The sequence below is a fragment of the Lathyrus oleraceus genome, chromosome 5 (genome assembly GCF_024323335.1).
Source record: "Lathyrus oleraceus cultivar Zhongwan6 chromosome 5, CAAS_Psat_ZW6_1.0, whole genome shotgun sequence".
NCBI classification, from domain to species: domain Eukaryota; kingdom Viridiplantae; phylum Streptophyta; class Magnoliopsida; order Fabales; family Fabaceae; genus Lathyrus; species Lathyrus oleraceus.
In genome coordinates this window covers 603,644,263-603,662,806 of record NC_066583.1, presented here as the reverse complement: position 1 = coordinate 603,662,806, position 18,544 = coordinate 603,644,263, and the positions used below count along the sequence as shown (strand labels likewise).

Genomic DNA, 18,544 nt, shown 5'->3' with positions numbered 1-18,544 from the left:
TGATTTATGTGTATTTTCTGTAATTATTAGCAGCAAGAACAATCATGAACACTTGTAAGTTACATCGAGTAGAAGGCATGAACTAGTGCACTCATTATTGGAACAATTTGATGCAAACAAGCTATAGGGTGGTCCAAAAAGTGTAATGTTGAACACTATTGCAAATTGTCTTTTACCCAATATTTGCAAGAGTTTGTGAGTTTAAACCCATGTTGATTAAAATTCAATTTTTCTCCGAAACATTTGTAGTATTGTCATTACCTATACACCAACAACTTTTTTTTAGAATCCAGCTAGCATGATGGACACTTCTCCAAGACATTTTGCCACCATTAAGTTAGGAATGGTAAGAATCCTCTGCCCTTATTAAGCTAGGGCAGGCGCCTCATTCATGTAAGAGTTAGGTAATGGGTTCAAGTCCCTTTCGCAACAAAATTTTAGATTTTAGATTTTGATCTCGGCGGTTTACCGTCTTTCCTAAAGTCTAACATATTTTGACAAGTGTTTTTTTTAATAAAATTGGTCAAGATATGGATGTAAAGTTTGAGATGATCACAAGCTAGAAAACAGTCTTTGATTGTTTGCAAGCCGCACATATTTAAGACTTTCTTCTTGTTATTCTTATTAATGGGTTAGGGCAGCATATATCATCTGTGAAGTACCGTACTATCCTAAAATACCGCCTTATGATTTATGTATTTTCTATTTATGAAGTTTGCCCTGTTTATCGTAAGTCGTGTTTGGATACGTTTGGGGAACATGCGGTTTATTGTAGGAAGCTTACAGGCTTCAAATATTGACATGAGCTTGTTAGGGATGTCTTGTTTTACATATTTTGGCAAACCGAAGTATTTATAAAGAAAGATGTGCTTGTGAATTTCTTGACTGACCTACAAGAGAGGAGATCGACACTTTGACCAGCATATGTTCTGATATACTTGTGGGTAGGTGGGAAACATGTTTGTGCGAACTTGATTGGAGTTTCTCCATTGGTGGGACCGAGGATTTGTGGTTTTATTGTGGGACAGACAACTTTCAAAGTTGCTTCAAATAAATTAGTCAAACATGAGAAAGCGTGTTCCGACAATCAACATGCTTTCATATCATTTGTCTTTGACACTTTTGATTTCCTAGCACCAGAAGCAATTGATCTTTTACTGAGAGTCCAAAGACTTATGAATATCAATATTGTATCTCATAGGTCTACGAATATAATTTTTAAGAGGATTGATTTTGTCATCCAAAAAGAAGTAGCGACGCAACTTTTTGCTTCTTTGCCTTCAATTTATGTATAAATTTATTATATTTAAATATAAAAAAATGAAGTCCTTTAATTCAAAAAAAAAATCACCTTCATTCTTAGATTTACACTTCTTAGACCATTTTGACAAAATGATTTTTATAGTATTTCCTTTTTCACCCCACAAAAAATTACAAACCAATCTTTTCATATTTTTGCAAATAGACAAAGGGAGTAGAAAAATTCTCATAATGTAGGTTGGTATCGCTTAGCCATTTCATTGAGTTTTAGATTTCTCAATATTATAAATTATATTTAATGGATAAATTTAATGAACTCGACCAAATCCACTCAAACCGACCTTAAATTATAGGTTGAGTCAGATTTTGGAGCATTTAACTTAACACTCCTCCAATTGTACCTGACACCCCTCTAGTTTTATATTGTCGAAATTGTCTCTGATTGTATTTTGAATGAAATTTACGTTTGAAATTTCTAGTAGACCAAAATGGAATTTTCGGTACGAATAAAATTTCTGGTAGTGTATTTTAAATTTTCAATAAAATTCTGAAATTTTCGGGAAACCAAACGGGATTTTGTACCGAAAATTTTAAAATTTTCGAAAAAAAAATTAAAGAATTAATACCAAAGATTTTGGAATTTCCGATACAAAATCCCGGAATTTTTTAATTTTACGGTAAAAAAAACATATTATTTTTTGAAATTTTCGATAGTGTTTCGAAATTTTTGGTATCACCCCAGATCATAAACTTGAGACTGATGCTAGAAGAGGAAGAAGAGAAACATATTTTTTATATGTTTAGAAGGAACATAGATCTCTTTTCCTAGCAACCACCCGACATTCCTAGAGTCGAGGAAGCGTTAATAAGCCACATATTGGCGATCATCCTAGCCACCAAGATGGTATTCTAGACATAGTGGATAATGGAGGGCGAAAAATTTATAGAAGAAGAGGTTAGGAAGTTATAACAAGTCGATTTCAATAGAGAAATAAAATACTCTTTGTGTTTAGTCTACGTGGTAATGATAAAAAAGAAAGCAAGCACAAAATAGATAGTGTGTTTCAACTTCATCGACCTCAATAAAGCAAACAAAATTAATATATCAAATAGTGTTAGTTATTTCATCCAAGCAAGAATAAAATAAAAGACGAGCACACAAAAAAAATTATTCAGTTCGATTAAATAGATTTACTATAAAGAAAAATGTTATTCTCTAATACATTAATACATCAAGAATCGTTACAAAATATTACAATGAATTATAAAAAAATTATCATATTTTAAAGATAAGTATCCACGTCCACCCCACATACTCCCATATTATACAATAACTACACTTTGTAAGCTAATGGGAATTGGCATGATAGAAGTCGGTAAAGTACATAAAATGTATGAAAAAATTAAACTTGTATTATTTTCTCAAATAACAATGTTTAAAATTTCACTTTGGATTAGACTTTGGGTATGGTATTTGGTTATTAATCTTGTACTATAATTTATTTCTATTTGAATAATTGACATATTTCTTTATCTAATCATTATTGTCTCAACCTTTTAATGTTCTGTTATCCAAACTTGTGGGAAGGTGTTACAAGATAAGTTGATAATATTAAACACAATAAAAAATGATGAAGGTGACTTGTGTCATAAGTAATGTAAACAAGTTATAACAACCAAATAACTAACTTTCTCAGGAGTTTGTTATTTTAGTTAGAATGTAGTTATGAGATTAGATACTATTTGTGCCAGCATATACTTAGTAGATATGTGTGCTAGCACATACTTAGTAGAATGAATATTACTTTATATTATAAGTAACCATTATATTCTCCATTAATAATTAATGAAGTTACTTTCATTAATAATCAATGAAGTAACCATTATATTCTCCATTACACTATTAAAAGGACATAAGAGTACTTAACAAATGTGCAAAATAAGTTCTCTGGAAATGCTTTTATAGATCTAATAAGTGTCCCAAGTTTAATGGCGAAAATCTGGTAGACCCGTATTCCCACTCTTCCATTATATAGTTTCACTCTCACTTTCATTCCATCTCACCTATTCAAAATTTGATATCTCTCTCTCTCTCTCTATATATATATATATATATATATTTATATGCTTCCTTTATTCTCCCTCTCTCTAAATTTAAAGTTTGATGTTTTCGCTTTATTTTACATGCAAAAAGGATTTTGAAAGATTCACAAATATCAAATCTTGTCAATCAATTCTGAGACATGACAATATTTCAAGGTTGAGAAGGAGTTACGATGCAAATTTAAGAAGAAATTAGACACAAATGTTAGGGTTTATATTCTTTATCCTTTCTTTTCCCTTTATTTTAGTATATTTGATCATGATAATCTTATTTATGTTAGGCTTTTCAAAGTGAACAACATTTTAGATTTATCATGTGATACAAGCTTTATAAACCTTTTGTACTTTTTTTTAATTCTCTTTGAAAACAAAATAGTTTTGAAATTGATAAAATAAATTAAGTTTTATGTGCTTGCTCTTAATGAATATTTGGTGAAAGACTATTCTTTATCCTCATTTCATCTTCTGTACTTTTTGAAAAATCAATAAAGTTTAAGGTTGTAGCTATTGTGATATGAGGAATAAGAACAATGAAGATTTCCAAGAACTTGTAAAATATTTTAATGCTCTAATCGATAGAATTTGAAAAAATGTTGTTCTTGAACTTTTTAGCACCGAGATTGATCCAAGTAAAACTTTTCTTTGATTTTAATCATTTAAAAAAAATTGTAATCTTATTGGATTAAATTTTAATATGTAGTTATTAATTAAATTGAATTAATTGAATTTTTAATTATGATCTGCCAAAACAAATGCCGCAAAGAAGACCAATGAAGCAATTGCATATTTGTTTGGATAAAGAAGACAAAATCTTAAGGCTGAAAGAGGTAATTATATTGTTGAATTAACAATTGACACAAATTTTGAAGAACTTAGAACTATTACTATGATAAATAATCACCAACAAGATTTTACTTAGAAAATATAACAATTGAAGGATTTGTTATTGGACCAATTCATTTTCCTTGCAATTCTTGGGTTCAAGTTGAACTTGTTTTTCCTAAAAAGAGAAGTTTCTTTTCTAAGCTATATACTTAATTATTTCTTTAACTACTTTTTTTTTTCTTTTTAATATTTTATTTTGTATTCTTTTTCCTATTATAATGACATAAACCATATGAAAATAAAAAAGTATATCCAATAGTACAAACATAAAGCACTATTTTTTGTATATTTTTTCAACGTAAGAAATAAGATGAAATTAAGAAGTTTAAATTTAAAACCAATTATACAAAATATGTGTTTTTTTATTTATCATTTTAGATCATTATTTGCAAAAGGGTAAAATGTATCATGATTTTTCTAAACCTGTTTATTCTAATTTTTATGCTCATTATTTCTGTTGTTGTGGATTTTGTGATTCATATCAATATGTGTATGGTTATTGTCTTTTTTTTTTCTTCTTGAATATATGTGTTGTTGTTAGCAAATGTACTATTGTAAGTTAAATCTTCTTCTACCGTAGTCTTTTTATCTTCATAAATAGTTTTATTCCTAGATCACCTTATGCTAGACACTTACTTAAATAGTTTTTTCACATAACCAATTAGTGATGGTATTCTTAGGACCATAAAAAAATGCATGTTTAACACACCTCCAAACCAAACTTTTCAGCCCTTTGGACATTCCATGAAAATATGGTCAAGGGTTTCTTCTTTTTCTAGACAATTGGGACAGGAAATAGGACATTGCACCCCTTTCTTCCATAATTCACTTTTGGATGACAAAATTTGATTTAAGGGTTAGGATCCTAGGCTGACATTTAGTCTTCCATAATTTTTCCCACTTTTTTCTTTGCTCCTGATAGTTAGAGGGTCCAGAGAGAAGTGTACACCAAAATTTATAGTAGTTCGACATGTTCATCCTCGTTTTGTACTTAATTCGCTCTCTAATGGTTTCCCATTGAAAATTCATTGGTCTTCCACTATGATTTACAACAATATTACAAGTGTTCATATTATCACTAGTCCACAAATAAATGATGATTTTTTTTATATTATGGATCTTGTCTTGTACACAGCTCTACGTAGTGAACTCTATGTGAATTCTTCACTCTATTTCTTCTAGTAAGTCATTATTTTTTCTTAAAATGAATCTCTCTTTCACTTAAAGACATAAAACTAGTAGTGGATGGAGAAATAATTTGTGTCAAATTTTAAACTGAACAAGTAACACAACTTATCTTTACTATCTTTTCAACTAAAGTATTAGAAGTACTAAAAATCTCATCTATGAGATATGCATGTTCTTCCTTTAAGAAATCTAAAACACTATTAAGATCATTAATCTCATTTTCAAGTTTTGAAATAAGTTTTCTTTGGAGAGAAATTTTCTTTAAAACATATAGAGCATCGGCGTGCGTTTCACTAAAAGTTTTCTATAATTGTTTATAAGATGGTTTAACTTCAGGATCAAAAGTATATACCTCGGGTCATCACTTTTCTTGTGTACCATTAAGCATAGGTTTGCACATTCATCATCAGAACTTGAACCGAAATATGAAGAGGAGCTCTCATCTACTTCTTCCTAAGTGATAGAGGTTATACAACCTTTATCATGTTTGTCCTTCGTCATGTAGAACTCCTTATCCTTTATCTTGTGATGTTTGTTGAGACTCAGACACATGTTTTTAAAGTGACCTAATTTTCTGCATTCAAAGCATGTGATATCTTCTTATTTTTCTCTTGTGTTCCTTCTTGTGCGAATGATACTTTTTGAAGTTAATCATGTTTTTGTCAAAATTCTTAAGCTTATGTTTCCTCATATATTGGTTATAACGTTTGACAAATAACCTCGTCTCTTCTTCTTTTGAAGAGTCTTCATCAGAACTATCATCTTCGTCCTTAATTTTCTCTGTCCTTGAAGACGAGGCTTTCAAGGATAGATTTTGCTTCTCTTCATTTACCTTCTCTTTCTTCTTCGACTTTACTTCGCTTCCGGTGAGTCATTTTAGCTCATTCTCATGTTCGACAAGTTTTCCAAACAATTTCGTGATATCCAAAGAACTAAGATCGTTTGAATCTTTTACGGTGGTAACCTTTGGTTGCCACTCAAAGCATATAGATATCAGAATTTTGTTGGCACAATCTTTGTTATAAAAGGTATTTCCTAAATCATCTAGTTTGTTGATTAAATGGAGAAAACAAGTCTGCATGGATTCCACGGATTCTCCAGGTTCCATACGGAAAAGTTCATACTCCTCTATCAACATATTGATTTTAGAATCTTTAACGTCTTCAGTACCTTCGTAAAGGGTTTGAAGCGCGTCCTGCACAGTTTATGCATTTTTGTGATGTGAGATAGAGTAATATACTTTAGCGTTTAAATTGGATATAAGTATATTCATCATCTTCAAATCATATGAAGTCTTTTTTGGTTTTATCATCAGTCCAATCTTTTTGGAGTTTAATAGAATCATCAACTTTTTCTAGGGATAAAAGGCTCGTCGGTGATTTCTACCCATATATTCTTGTCAATTGACATTAAGTGTACTACATGTTATTTAAGGAGAATAAAATCCAACATATTTAGCTATTATTCTAGACGAAATCAAATCAGAAACCCAAAGGAGAAAAACCCATAATGCATTGCTATTTAAGGAGACTCAAATCTCATGTTTGAGAACAAGTTTTGTACGATGGGATTAAAGTCATTGTGCTAGGGTTTTAGAGTCTTTTGTTAATTTTATTCCATGCTAATACTACCACTTATATCATTAGGATTAATGTTGGATATTGTTTGTGTACACCACACTATTGCTTCAGTAACTTAACATAGTTGTTGGTTTGTCTTAAATGAGTTGTAAATTCAATATTCATTATTGTTGTAATTGAAGTTGATCACTTGGGATTAGTGATTAAAAGAAAGTTATATGAATTATCATACTTAGGAGGAGTCTTAAATAGAAAGTTGCTAGGATTAGGAAGAGGCATTGAACATTTTCGATATAATGCTCTCCAAACGTAGGTGTTGTTTGCACCGAATTGGGTTACTAATATCTTGTGTTATTTTATTACTTTCTATATTTTGTTATTTGTGATGTTATATTGTTGTTATACTTATTTAACAAGTTGGACCAGTTGCCCCAACATCATGTCCAACATATGTTCCCTCAGGAACATAATTTCAAAGGAATTAATGATGCAAGTAGTAATGAGTTTAGGAAGGTTCATGTGCAAGGACATTGCTTTGGATTCTCCCCGGCTATCATAAATGATTATTTCGGAATATATATATATATATATATATATATATATATATATATATATATATATATATATATATATATATATATATATATATATATATATATATATATATATATATATATATATATATATATATATATATATATATATATATATATATAGAAAGAGAGAGAGAGAGAGAGATTTCTCTCTCATTGGTTCATAAAGATTGGTATAATCAATCAAAATCTTGGGATTTTGCTTCACTCGCCGTCTTCTTGATCTCATTATAAGCTTTCTTATACTTTTCTCAAGTTTTGGCATTTTACACATAAACCATTCTTTAAAACATAATGTTCTTTTACTCTAAACACATTTATTCCACAACCACCACTACCATGGTTCCTTATCTTTAGGTCCAAAACCTCTTGATCCTTTCAACGTCTCTTTAGCCAATTTTCTAATTTATTAGGCCATCTTATTCCACATATAATTTTTATTTCCTTATGGTTATCCAAATCCCCTACAAGTTCTTGTGTTGGAAACTACCTTGTTTTTCACTCTTCAAATGTCACCACTTGATATGTGGTGCTCACATATAAATTACTCCCTTTGTCCCATAATGAGTGACTCAGTTGACCATTTCACACAGATCAAGAAAAATGAATAAATGAAAGAGAGAGAATGATATTTTTACTAAACTACCTTTATCATATATTGAGAATGATGAAAGTAATATTAATTAGAGGGTAAAATTGGAAAAAAATGCATTGGAAATTGAAATTGGTCATTCATTTTGGAACACCATTTTATTCAAAATAGGTCACTCATTGTGGGACGGATGAAGTATTCTCTTTGCTATCCCATTGATTCTTATATCCATAACCAATATTGTTGGGCAGTCAAGCTCTCTCCTGAAATAACTTTATATTTCAAAACTTCATGTATGACTTCCTAATTAGATATAAATCTATCTGAGAACATGTCACCCCACTTTTATATGTGATAAGATGCTAATCTCTTTTCCTAAAATATATATTTGTTATAGAAAGATACAAATCCAGCAAAAACTCCAAGATAGATTTATCTTCCGTATTCACCTCCTCTACACCATACCACTCATGCAGATTCTCAAGACCTCTTATTACGCTTCCTACACGTCCATTTAGACCCCCTTCTAGAAAAACCTTCTCTCATTAGGGTATATCCTGAAGTAAGTCTTCTAAATCTTTCCAAAAGATTACCTTAATATATTATGCTAATCTAACCTAAGGTGCCTAATCGCTAATAACATTAAGTGTGTCTTGTTCAACTATAAATTTTAAGGCTATGATTCGACCTTATACTCTTTTCACATTCACAATATCATTCTTCCACTCCTTGTCCAGAATAATCCCCAAACCATTTCTTGATCTAACTTTTCCGATGTACCAAAGCTTAAATCCATAATTATTTAATTCTTTCTCTTTTTCACCTGTCCACTTAGTTTCTTGTAGGCACATAAATTTTACCTTCCTCCTACCATATTGTCCATTATTTCCATAGATTTTTTAGTAAATGTGCCTATATTTCATGATCCAAAATGAATCATACTCTCTTGAACTAATTTTTTTACCCATACCCGTTCACAAAAATGTGGGAACCCTTACTTATTTTCACTGCATCCAAACATCAAAGCAACAACCCATGCTCTTTCAACGTTGTACTCGAGCCATACAATGTGTTGCTTACGAGCAACAACCTAACATTTAAATTATTTCATAGTTTATCCAAGTCATAGAAATTAGAAATTTGTTTACGTTGATTGTCGAGTGCTTAATATAACTCTCTCCTTTTATCCCGACTTGAGATCAACTATGCATAACAAAACTAACATAAACATGAATCAAAGTAGAAATGTCCCTATGGAAATAAAAACTAACAAATAAATATTATTTTTTATGTCATTTGAATATGTACTTAAAGAAAGCATAATCACCTCAATTATTTTTCTGTTCAGAAATACACTTCAAAAATTAGGGGTTACACCGGTTGGATTGAACTGTGTTTGGCCTAAAATGTTACCTAACACGTTCAAACTTCAATGGGTTGAATTCTTCGTCTAACCCGCAATTTTATTGTCAAAATCGATTCAAAGTGACTTGTTCATTTATGGGTTGAGTTGAGTTGGGTTCGCGGGTTGTGTTTCAAAAAAAAATATTTCTTTTATGATTATTTTTGTCGATTTAAAAAAAATGTAACACAACTCAATACAATCATACTCAGTTATAACACTCAAATTTGATGAAACACATCATATAATATCTAAAAAGTATTCATCAATGCGACATAACATTTGATAATAGTATAAAATTCAACAAGACATGTTATTTCCATAAAATATATAAGTTGTAAATAATACAAAAGAAAATAAGAAACAATATTTGATCTTAAAATGACGTAAACTCATTGGTCTTATAGTATTATTGGTGGATAACTTTTTTTGAAAAATTATGATTAGTGGTTAGATATTAATTTTATATTTTTATTTAAAATAATAATAAATTATTAAAATCACATCAATGAGTTGGTTCAACAAGTCTGTCGCTTACAAAATTCAAACCCGACACTCGAATTAAAACTTTACAAATTATTATAGGTTGAATTTGATATACCCGTAAATGAATGAATTTGAATAATTTATGAGTTGGTTCGGTTTGGATCAACGGGTTCATGGGTCGACCTATCCATGAACACCTCTATCCAAAATAATGTGTGGATTTTTAAAATGTATGGTGGGTGTATAAAAAAAAGGTGAGTGTTGTTGGTAAACCTACTCCCTAGCATTTTTCACAATTTGGGCTAAGGCCCAAACATTGGTCTTCCCGAAACATTGATTTTGTGAACTGAACCATTGATCCGGGTCAAAACCACCATGCCCTAATCGTGTCTGAAATCGGAACTACAACTACTTCATCTTCTCCGTTTGCATGATTTTTCAGCGATAATACCATCGAACATGGCTTCGTTATTCAAGGTACACTATGCTACAACATGTTTTTCGTAATTTGATTCGACTACTATCGATTATGGTTAACTTGATTTTATTCAATTCTCTTTCTCTGTGAATGTTTTAGGATCCCGCGAAGCTCTCGGCATACCGAGACAGAAGGTTCCCTGGAAATCAAGAAGAGTTTGAGCATGCTTTGATAACTTCATCGACCGTTTATGTTGGGAACATGTCGTTTTACACTACCGAAGAGCAAATTTATGAACTGTTTTCTCGAGCTGGTGAAATTAAAAAGATCATCATGGGTTTGGATAAGAACACTAAAACTCCCTGCGGTTTTTGCTTCGTTTTGTAAGATACATTTTCTATTCAAGTTTTACAAACCCTAATAATTTTAATGTTATTATTTTTCTTTCAAAAATTCAGCTTGCAAACTAATAGCATTGGATGTGCGAATGGATATAGTGTAGTTACTACTTAGTGATTTTGCGATGTCAATTACCTCTATGCCAGTGTCGGTGTCGTATTTCCGGTGTCAGTGCTTCATAGTTAATTAAGTGATTTGTTAAAGAAATAAGTGTGAGAAGGAAGGAACCATGGACTGTATCCAGTTACTTGAGTAGTGTAGTTACTAGTTAGTGATTATGCATTGTTGATTGCAGTGATTTATTGGCCATTGAGAAAATTATTCAGTACTGATTGATGATTTTGTGTATGTATTTGACTTGTTTTTGTTTTAAGGTATTACTCTCGTGAAGATACTGAGGATGCTTGCAAATATATAAGTGGGACGATACTGGATGATCGCCCTATTCGTGTTGATTTTGACTGGGGATTCCAGGATGGGAGACAATGGGGTCGCGGTCGTAGTGGTGGCCAGGTGAATAACTCTGGTGGAACTATGTGTGAATATTTGAAACTAGTAGCTGAGTTCATAGTTTACTGAGACCAATCAGTTACTTTTTGTTGTATTTTAAGAATTTTGTTTTCAGCATATACGCCATTAGAATAGAGAATAGCACAGTGCTAACAGTAACAAATCTATGTGTGAATGTTTGAAACTAGTAGCCGAGTTCATAGTTTACTTAGACAAATCAGTTCTTTTTTGTTGTATTTGTTTTCAGCATTTACACCATTAGAATAGAGAATAGCACAATGCTAACAGCAACAGAGCTTTTTTCTCACTAAGTAGGGTTTACTACATGACATGATGCCATAGTGTTCTGCAATAATGTCCTGTCATGTTTCAGTGCTTACATAAATGATATTATTTTGTTCTGATCACAATGTCCCATCCTAGTTTGTAAAATATCAATTCTCTCTTTTGATTCAAGAATTAGTTTTTCAATATACGAATTTTATGTATTGTGTGTTAACCATGTTGTATCCCATAGTTCTAAAGATATGCTAGTTGCCCTATCCCTGTGTTTGCGCTGTATCCATGCTGTATCTGTATTTTCTAGTTCCCGTGCCTTTGTTTCCTTTGGTTGCTTTTGTTCTCGGCTAATATTGACCGATGTTATTAATATTTGCAGGTGCGTGATGAATATCGCACTGATTATGATCCAGATATCCTTTTAATTGTTTTAAATAAATTTATCTGTAATTGGCATCATTGCTTACTCTTAATATTCTAGAATGAACTTCACATTTGATCAATTACATCCCTACCTGTTGAAAAAAATAAAATTTTAAATCCGCTATGATGTTACATGTTCTAATTGAAATTGAATTATGAATAATCCCAATTTGCAACACATTTATTTGATCCTGAACAAGAAATTTTACAGCAAAATTCTTCAGAAAATACTCTGATGCACTAATATTTCTACTAGTCTCTTTTTGTTTCCTTAATTCTACATACGTAGGGGTGGATATGGGAAGTTGGTTCAGAAAGAGTTAGAAGTACAAAGGCAGCTTGTAGATTACGGCACTGGTTCTTTGGGAACTTTTCCTCCAGTTATTCCTTCTTGTAAGTGACACTTATATTTTATATGGATCTTCAACTTTTCCGACTCATTAGCCCATACCAATGTTTACATTGTTAGCTTCGTGTTGTATCTGTAAATATACAAGAATAATGCGAGTATTCTCTAACTCACACATCTCAAGGGACTTTCTTCAATTGGTTGAAATATGAGTTTCACAAAAATATGTGGGTCCCATATAAATTTATAAGGACCTATATATTTTTTAGCAAATAGAAGAGAGTGTATGTTGGGATGTGTGTTAGAGAGTGTGTTGCTAGGACTCCTCAAATATTCAATACATGAGGCTGGTAGCCTCCAACTATGAGAGCATTTTTTCAATTAGCCTGTCCTCTCCAGTGTTCTATTTGTTGTCGCAGCATAATCGAACAGTAATGCCTCCTTCAATGGCAAATATCATCTACATTAGATTTCTTAGACAGTTTCCATGTCAGAAAGACAAATTGTTGTTCTTATAGATACAGTGTATAAGTTTTAGTTGAATTTAAATATAAAAGTCATTATTGATAACTAAGTTGGATCTATAATTAGCCGTGTTGCGGTGTCCAACACTCCTATAACACTCGTATGACATGTGTCAGATAACTCAGACAAGTGTCTCAAAATAATTTAAGTTTTTCCCTTTGCTTCGACAGTCCTTGAATCGGTGTTTGAGACTTGTATGGCAAGTGTTGTACAACTTAGACAAGTGTCTCAGAATTTATTTTTTTTGTTTCAACAGACTTCAAACACTCTTTAGACACATCCGAGACACATCTACAAAGGTTAAAGACGTGTCAAAATAATGCTGATTAATGAAGAGTTAAAGTCATTAAATTTGATTACAACTTTTTTAATTTTTGACAGTAGATGGATAAATAAACTGCTCAATTTAGATGCACATGTACATATTTTGATTCTCAATTTAGATATATTTTATAAATAATAATATTTATTTATCTGTAATAGATGAATTAATATATATGTAGCGGTATTGGTGCCCTATGTTTTTTACATTAGTAGCTGACATGTTCGTGTTAGGATCCACGCTTCATATGTTTCTATACGGGAAGCAACATAATGACTTGTGTGTTGAATCATAACTTCTATTATGAAGTAAAAGTGTTGCAATGGTTTTAGCAGGTTTTAATGCTTATAATACCCTGAATCTTATCTTATCCACTTTTCTCTTCAATATTCAGATAAATACTGTTTTTATACTTTAGTTTGTTAGACATCATATAATCTCATTACTGTATGGTAGGCCAAAGAACCCTAAACCCTGAATATTCAGATAAATACTGTCTTTATAATTTAGTGTGTTAGACATCATATATTCTCATTACTGTATGGTAGGCCAAAGAACCAACATGTGTTAGTATTATGGTGAACTAGCCACATTATTATATTTTTTGTTTCCTTTCTTCAACCATCTAACTTCTTTTTACATTGTAAAATTTGTGGTAGTTCTGTATCATGTGGCATGATTTTGCATTCTCAGCAAATTTAACGGTTCAGCAATTTTAATCTTGCAGATGGTAGACATGGTGGTGGTCATGGTCACGGTGGTGGCCATGGTCATGGTGGTGGCCATCGGCATGGTAGAGGTAGTTTCATCTTGAAACAATTTCTTTTGTCCATCAATTTAAATTTTTAAGAAGCACTTTGGGTTACTGTTATTATTTGCCTTTGAAATTACAATGAATTGATTGAAATTACAAATGAATTGATTAAATTTGTCTCTTTGGCATTATAGATTACCATAGGAAGAGATACAGAGACGATGACCGCCACACAACACACGAGCCCTCAAAAAGAACATCAGATCATGAATCTCGGAGGAACTCTGACCATGAATCTAGACCGGTAAACTTTACAAATCTTGATGATGCTTTGATCTAACTGTTCAATTATATACAATGGTTCCCGTTGCCATACCTTGTAGAGTGTCACATAGCATGCAGAACTTGTTTCTTTAACTGAAGGCTTATGCTTGTATCTGTATTCCCTATGTCATGTTTATGCTACAATTGCCACCTCTGCTACTAATATTAGTCCATATTCTGGCTAAAACTATCTTTTGTCCTAGCTGATGCCAGTATTATCTGTCTTAATCAAACTTGATCTGGTGTGGCAGGAAAAAAATCCACGGTTTCGGGAGAGTGGTGATTCTGATGATGACGAGGAAGATGATAGAAAAAGACGGGGTTAACCAGAATATCATACTTAATCAAGCTGATATGCTTTGAAAGTTTTCTTCTACTATGGTGAAAAGTGGCAAATTGTGTATTGTACATCATTGCAAATTGCAAATATCTTAGTATCAAGTTAACTAACCCTGTGAAATTCTTGGCTAGTGCCAAGTTATGTCTTGTATTTTTCATAATTAGAATTAGTTAACTTTCTGGATCTTATTTACTTATTAGGTATATGGCGTGGCTTTGATCCTGTTTGATTAATCTGTCACTTAGTGCAAAAGGATCATATAATGAGTTTATCACACTTTAAATCAACAAGAATGTAAAGTACCGTCTACCTCTATCTTGCAACCCAAAAAAAAGAATAATGATTCGTTACAAACATGGAAGGATCTTTATGTTATACAATCAAATTGGGAGCATTTTCCACAAGGAAGTTTGAGGCCCCAGGAAGATATATATTTTACATGATTGTTGTCCTCACTGGTGACGAATCTTGATTGTTAGCACATGGGTATTCAATGTTTGATAAGGTTTCTGAGTATATGTTAATATGATTTTTGGCCCCTTTATTTATGGTTTCATGTTGATTCTTCATTTAATAAATGTCACTTTTAAGTTTCTCAAATACATCTCTATTGGACAACTTCGTCATTTTTTTTGAAAGACAAAGTGCTGTGGTTAATTGTTAGTATATATTTACACATTTTTGTAAGGACTTAAACTCTAGGCCTCCAATTCCCTTTAATCATTAACTCAATTGTTTCAGACTAGTTGAGCTACCTCTCCCACTCCACAATTATAAAATTATTAACCTCTCCAACTCCACAATTATAATATAAATAATTTGTATATCTGAAAACCTCTTATTTCAATTGGTCATTTCTATTATATTTTGTCATTAATTATGTTTAATTATGTTTATGTGGCATTCCAACTGATTTTATTTTAATATGACATGACTTTATTTTATTTTGACACTGTTCTCTCAAAATAAACTTTGAAATTAAAAAATTCCAATTAAAACTAAGAAATTAAAATCTATTCTTCTTTTTCTTCTTCAATTTCTAAACTTTTAAATTCCAAAATCTAATTTTCTTTTTCTTCTTCAAATTCTAAACTTTAAAATTCCAAAATCTATTTTTCTTTTTCTTCTTCAATTTATAAACTTTAAAACTCCAAAATAAATTTTTAAGAATCTGGAATCCTCTTATACAACTAAATAAAAAGAAATTCATGAAACACCCCCAACAAACCTATTCTATATCTCTAAAGAAGTTTGCTCCAAATTCTAAAAATTCTCATAAAGCAAAACATCAAGCTCCTTCCAATCTTTAACACATACCCTGGAGGAAGCTCCTTCGAATCTTTAACACATACCCATGCAATGCTACTTTCTTCTTCAGCTCTTTTCTCAATAACATATTTTGCAAAGTTAGAGTTCCGATAAACCAATTGAAGAAACCATTTTTCCTTCCCCGATAAACCAATTAACCTAAAATAGTATGGATACTTAGGAATTAAATCAACCAAAAATTAGTTTGGAAACCAAACTCCCCTTTCACGTGAAGGAATTTATCAGCACTCACAACCTTATTCTTTGATATCATCAACAATTTACATAACTTTGAAACAATTAACAATTCATTCTACTCATAAATCTAGTTTTATTCCTCCATAAACTAAAGAAGACAATCATTGACCTGAATACTTTTCACAGATTCAAATTTTGGTTAAATGCTATCGTAGTAGACATTGAATAAAAAAGGGTTTGGATTCAAAAAGGTGTCGATTTTCACTGAGTCTCATCCTGTGGCGGCGTTTTTCAAGGTAGTGTAGAGGGATTACTTGACCCGGTTTATTGAGAAATTCTTTGACGATGCATGCATGTTGTTTCTAGCGTTTATCGTGTTCTTCAATTGATGGAGGAAAAATATGACCATGTAATCTCCATTGATGTAAGATATTATGTCTCACAACTTGATACAACATCTTACTTCACATATTTTTTATAAAATATTATCATCACATGTAATAATAAACCTCCTAATTGACCATTTTCTAAACAAATAAAATATGTAAGATGTTAGATACATTCATATTGACATTCTTTCAAAAAGTTTACCAACATCATAGTGCAACATCAGAGTGTTGTGAAACAAAATAAGAAACATGTTAATCAAAAACACATCTTCACGAACATCATAGTGCAACATCAGACTCTTGTTGCGAAACAAAATAAGAAACATGTTAATCAAAAACACATCTTCACGAGGAAACACGTGCTTGCATTAATCTTCCCCTATTTGCCATAAATGGACAAAAGAAAAACAAATATTATACATCCCCATCAGAAGGAACACAACAAGAAATTAAAAATCCAGAAATAAAAACAACCAAACAGAGGATACAAAAGAGCATTACCTACTACATTAAAGGAAAATCACATCATTATAACAAAAGACCCACACATGGGAAGAGAAGTGAAACCAAAATCTTGCCATACACACGACTTACAAAACACTTAATAAAAAAACTAAAAAACTTTAATCATATTGTCACTCTGAGTCATCATCATTTGAGACAAATTCATACTCTACATCTTCACCATCTTTACTGCTAGATTGCGTTTCATTTTCACCAAATATCTCAACAACCTTCTTTGCATCTTGACGTGCTACCTGAGAGGTGATGCCACATAAGCTTTGGGAATCATCATTTGAAAGAGACCATCAACCATACTCTTTCTCGTAGTTGAGGTAACAATTATCTCTTGTAAAGCCTTGGACTCCTACATGAGCACATTCAGAATGTGGCCTCTAGCATCCCCTCACATAAGAGAGAACTCTAGCATATTGGCATCTGTAGATAGATCTGCTTCACCAAAGTTTGGAAGATTTGGAGAAAACAATGTTCAAGACATGTTTCCTAGCAAACAATTTGTAGATAAAATTGAAGGGATATGGAGAAGTTCCAATAACATCTTCACAAGTTAATATATTTGTTTATTTATTTAATAATAATACCACTAATAAAAGACAGAAATGCAATAGGCAATTTAATTGCAAAAGGTCCAGTTTGTTTCAAATTTTGTTTAAAAACATACTCACAAAAATCAAAAATCAATGGTTGCTTTTGTTCCTATCTGATATAACAAACTAGTAAGGGATGATGTGATACCTGGTCCATGGTTGGTAGGATCCCAATTAGAAAGTCCTATTTTATTGAGAATAGCGTACTTCACACTCAGACTTGATGCAAAGAGAAGACCCTTGGCAGACCAACCATCATGAACATTCTATGTGATTTCATGAGCTATTATCTTCATGGAGGAAGTACTCTTAACAGTTATGAGTCTAACTCTTACACAATAACCATTAATGATAGTCATGGAGAATCCAAAGCAATGTACTCGCACGTGAACCTTCCTAAACTCACTACCACCTGCATCATTAATTTCTTTTGGTAGGTTCACTATAAATTTGAAATTTTGTTCCTGAGGGAACATATGTTGGACATGATGTTAGGACAACTGATCCAACTTGTTAAATTAGTATAACAACAATATAACAACACCAATAATAAAATATATAAAGTAATAAAATAACACAATAGATTAGTAACCCAATTCGGTGCAAATAACACCTACATCTAGAGGGCATTATACCAAAGATGTCCAATGCCTCTTCCTAATCCTAGTGACATTATATTTAGGACTCCCCTTAAATATGATAATCCTTCTAACTTTCTTTTAATCACTAATCCCAAGTGATCAACTTTAATTACAATAATATTGAATGTTAAATTTACAACTCAACTAAGACAAACCAACAACTATGC

At 31.5% G+C, this 18,544-nt stretch overlaps 1 protein-coding gene and 1 pseudogene across 1 annotated transcript; one reads left to right on the top strand and one right to left on the bottom strand.

Moving 5' to 3' along the window:
* The first annotated feature begins 10,368 nt into the window (after positions 1 to 10,368).
* On the top strand, positions 10,369 to 15,041 carry LOC127086919 (nuclear cap-binding protein subunit 2). Its single transcript, XM_051027745.1, has 8 exons — positions 10,369 to 10,566; positions 10,667 to 10,890; positions 11,281 to 11,419; positions 12,075 to 12,108; positions 12,404 to 12,511; positions 14,042 to 14,113; positions 14,263 to 14,372; positions 14,644 to 15,041. Exons 1-8 carry the CDS (start codon positions 10,549 to 10,551, stop codon positions 14,716 to 14,718), a joined length of 780 nt encoding a protein of 259 aa, XP_050883702.1. The 5' UTR covers positions 10,369 to 10,548; the 3' UTR covers positions 14,719 to 15,041.
* Positions 15,042 to 15,895: 854 nt separating this feature from the next.
* Positions 15,896 to 16,696, bottom strand: LOC127082351 (uncharacterized; annotated as a pseudogene).
* Positions 16,697 to 18,544: the final 1,848 nt, after the last annotated feature.

Excerpts from the sequence above, each read along its gene's own strand:
- LOC127086919 (XM_051027745.1), top strand. Across the intron at positions 11,420-12,074 it reads GCGGTCGTAGTGGTGGCCAG|GTGCGTGATGAATATCGCAC; the intron begins GTGAATAACTCT and ends TAATATTTGCAG. Across the intron at positions 14,373-14,643 it reads CTGACCATGAATCTAGACCG|GAAAAAAATCCACGGTTTCG; the intron begins GTAAACTTTACA and ends CTGGTGTGGCAG.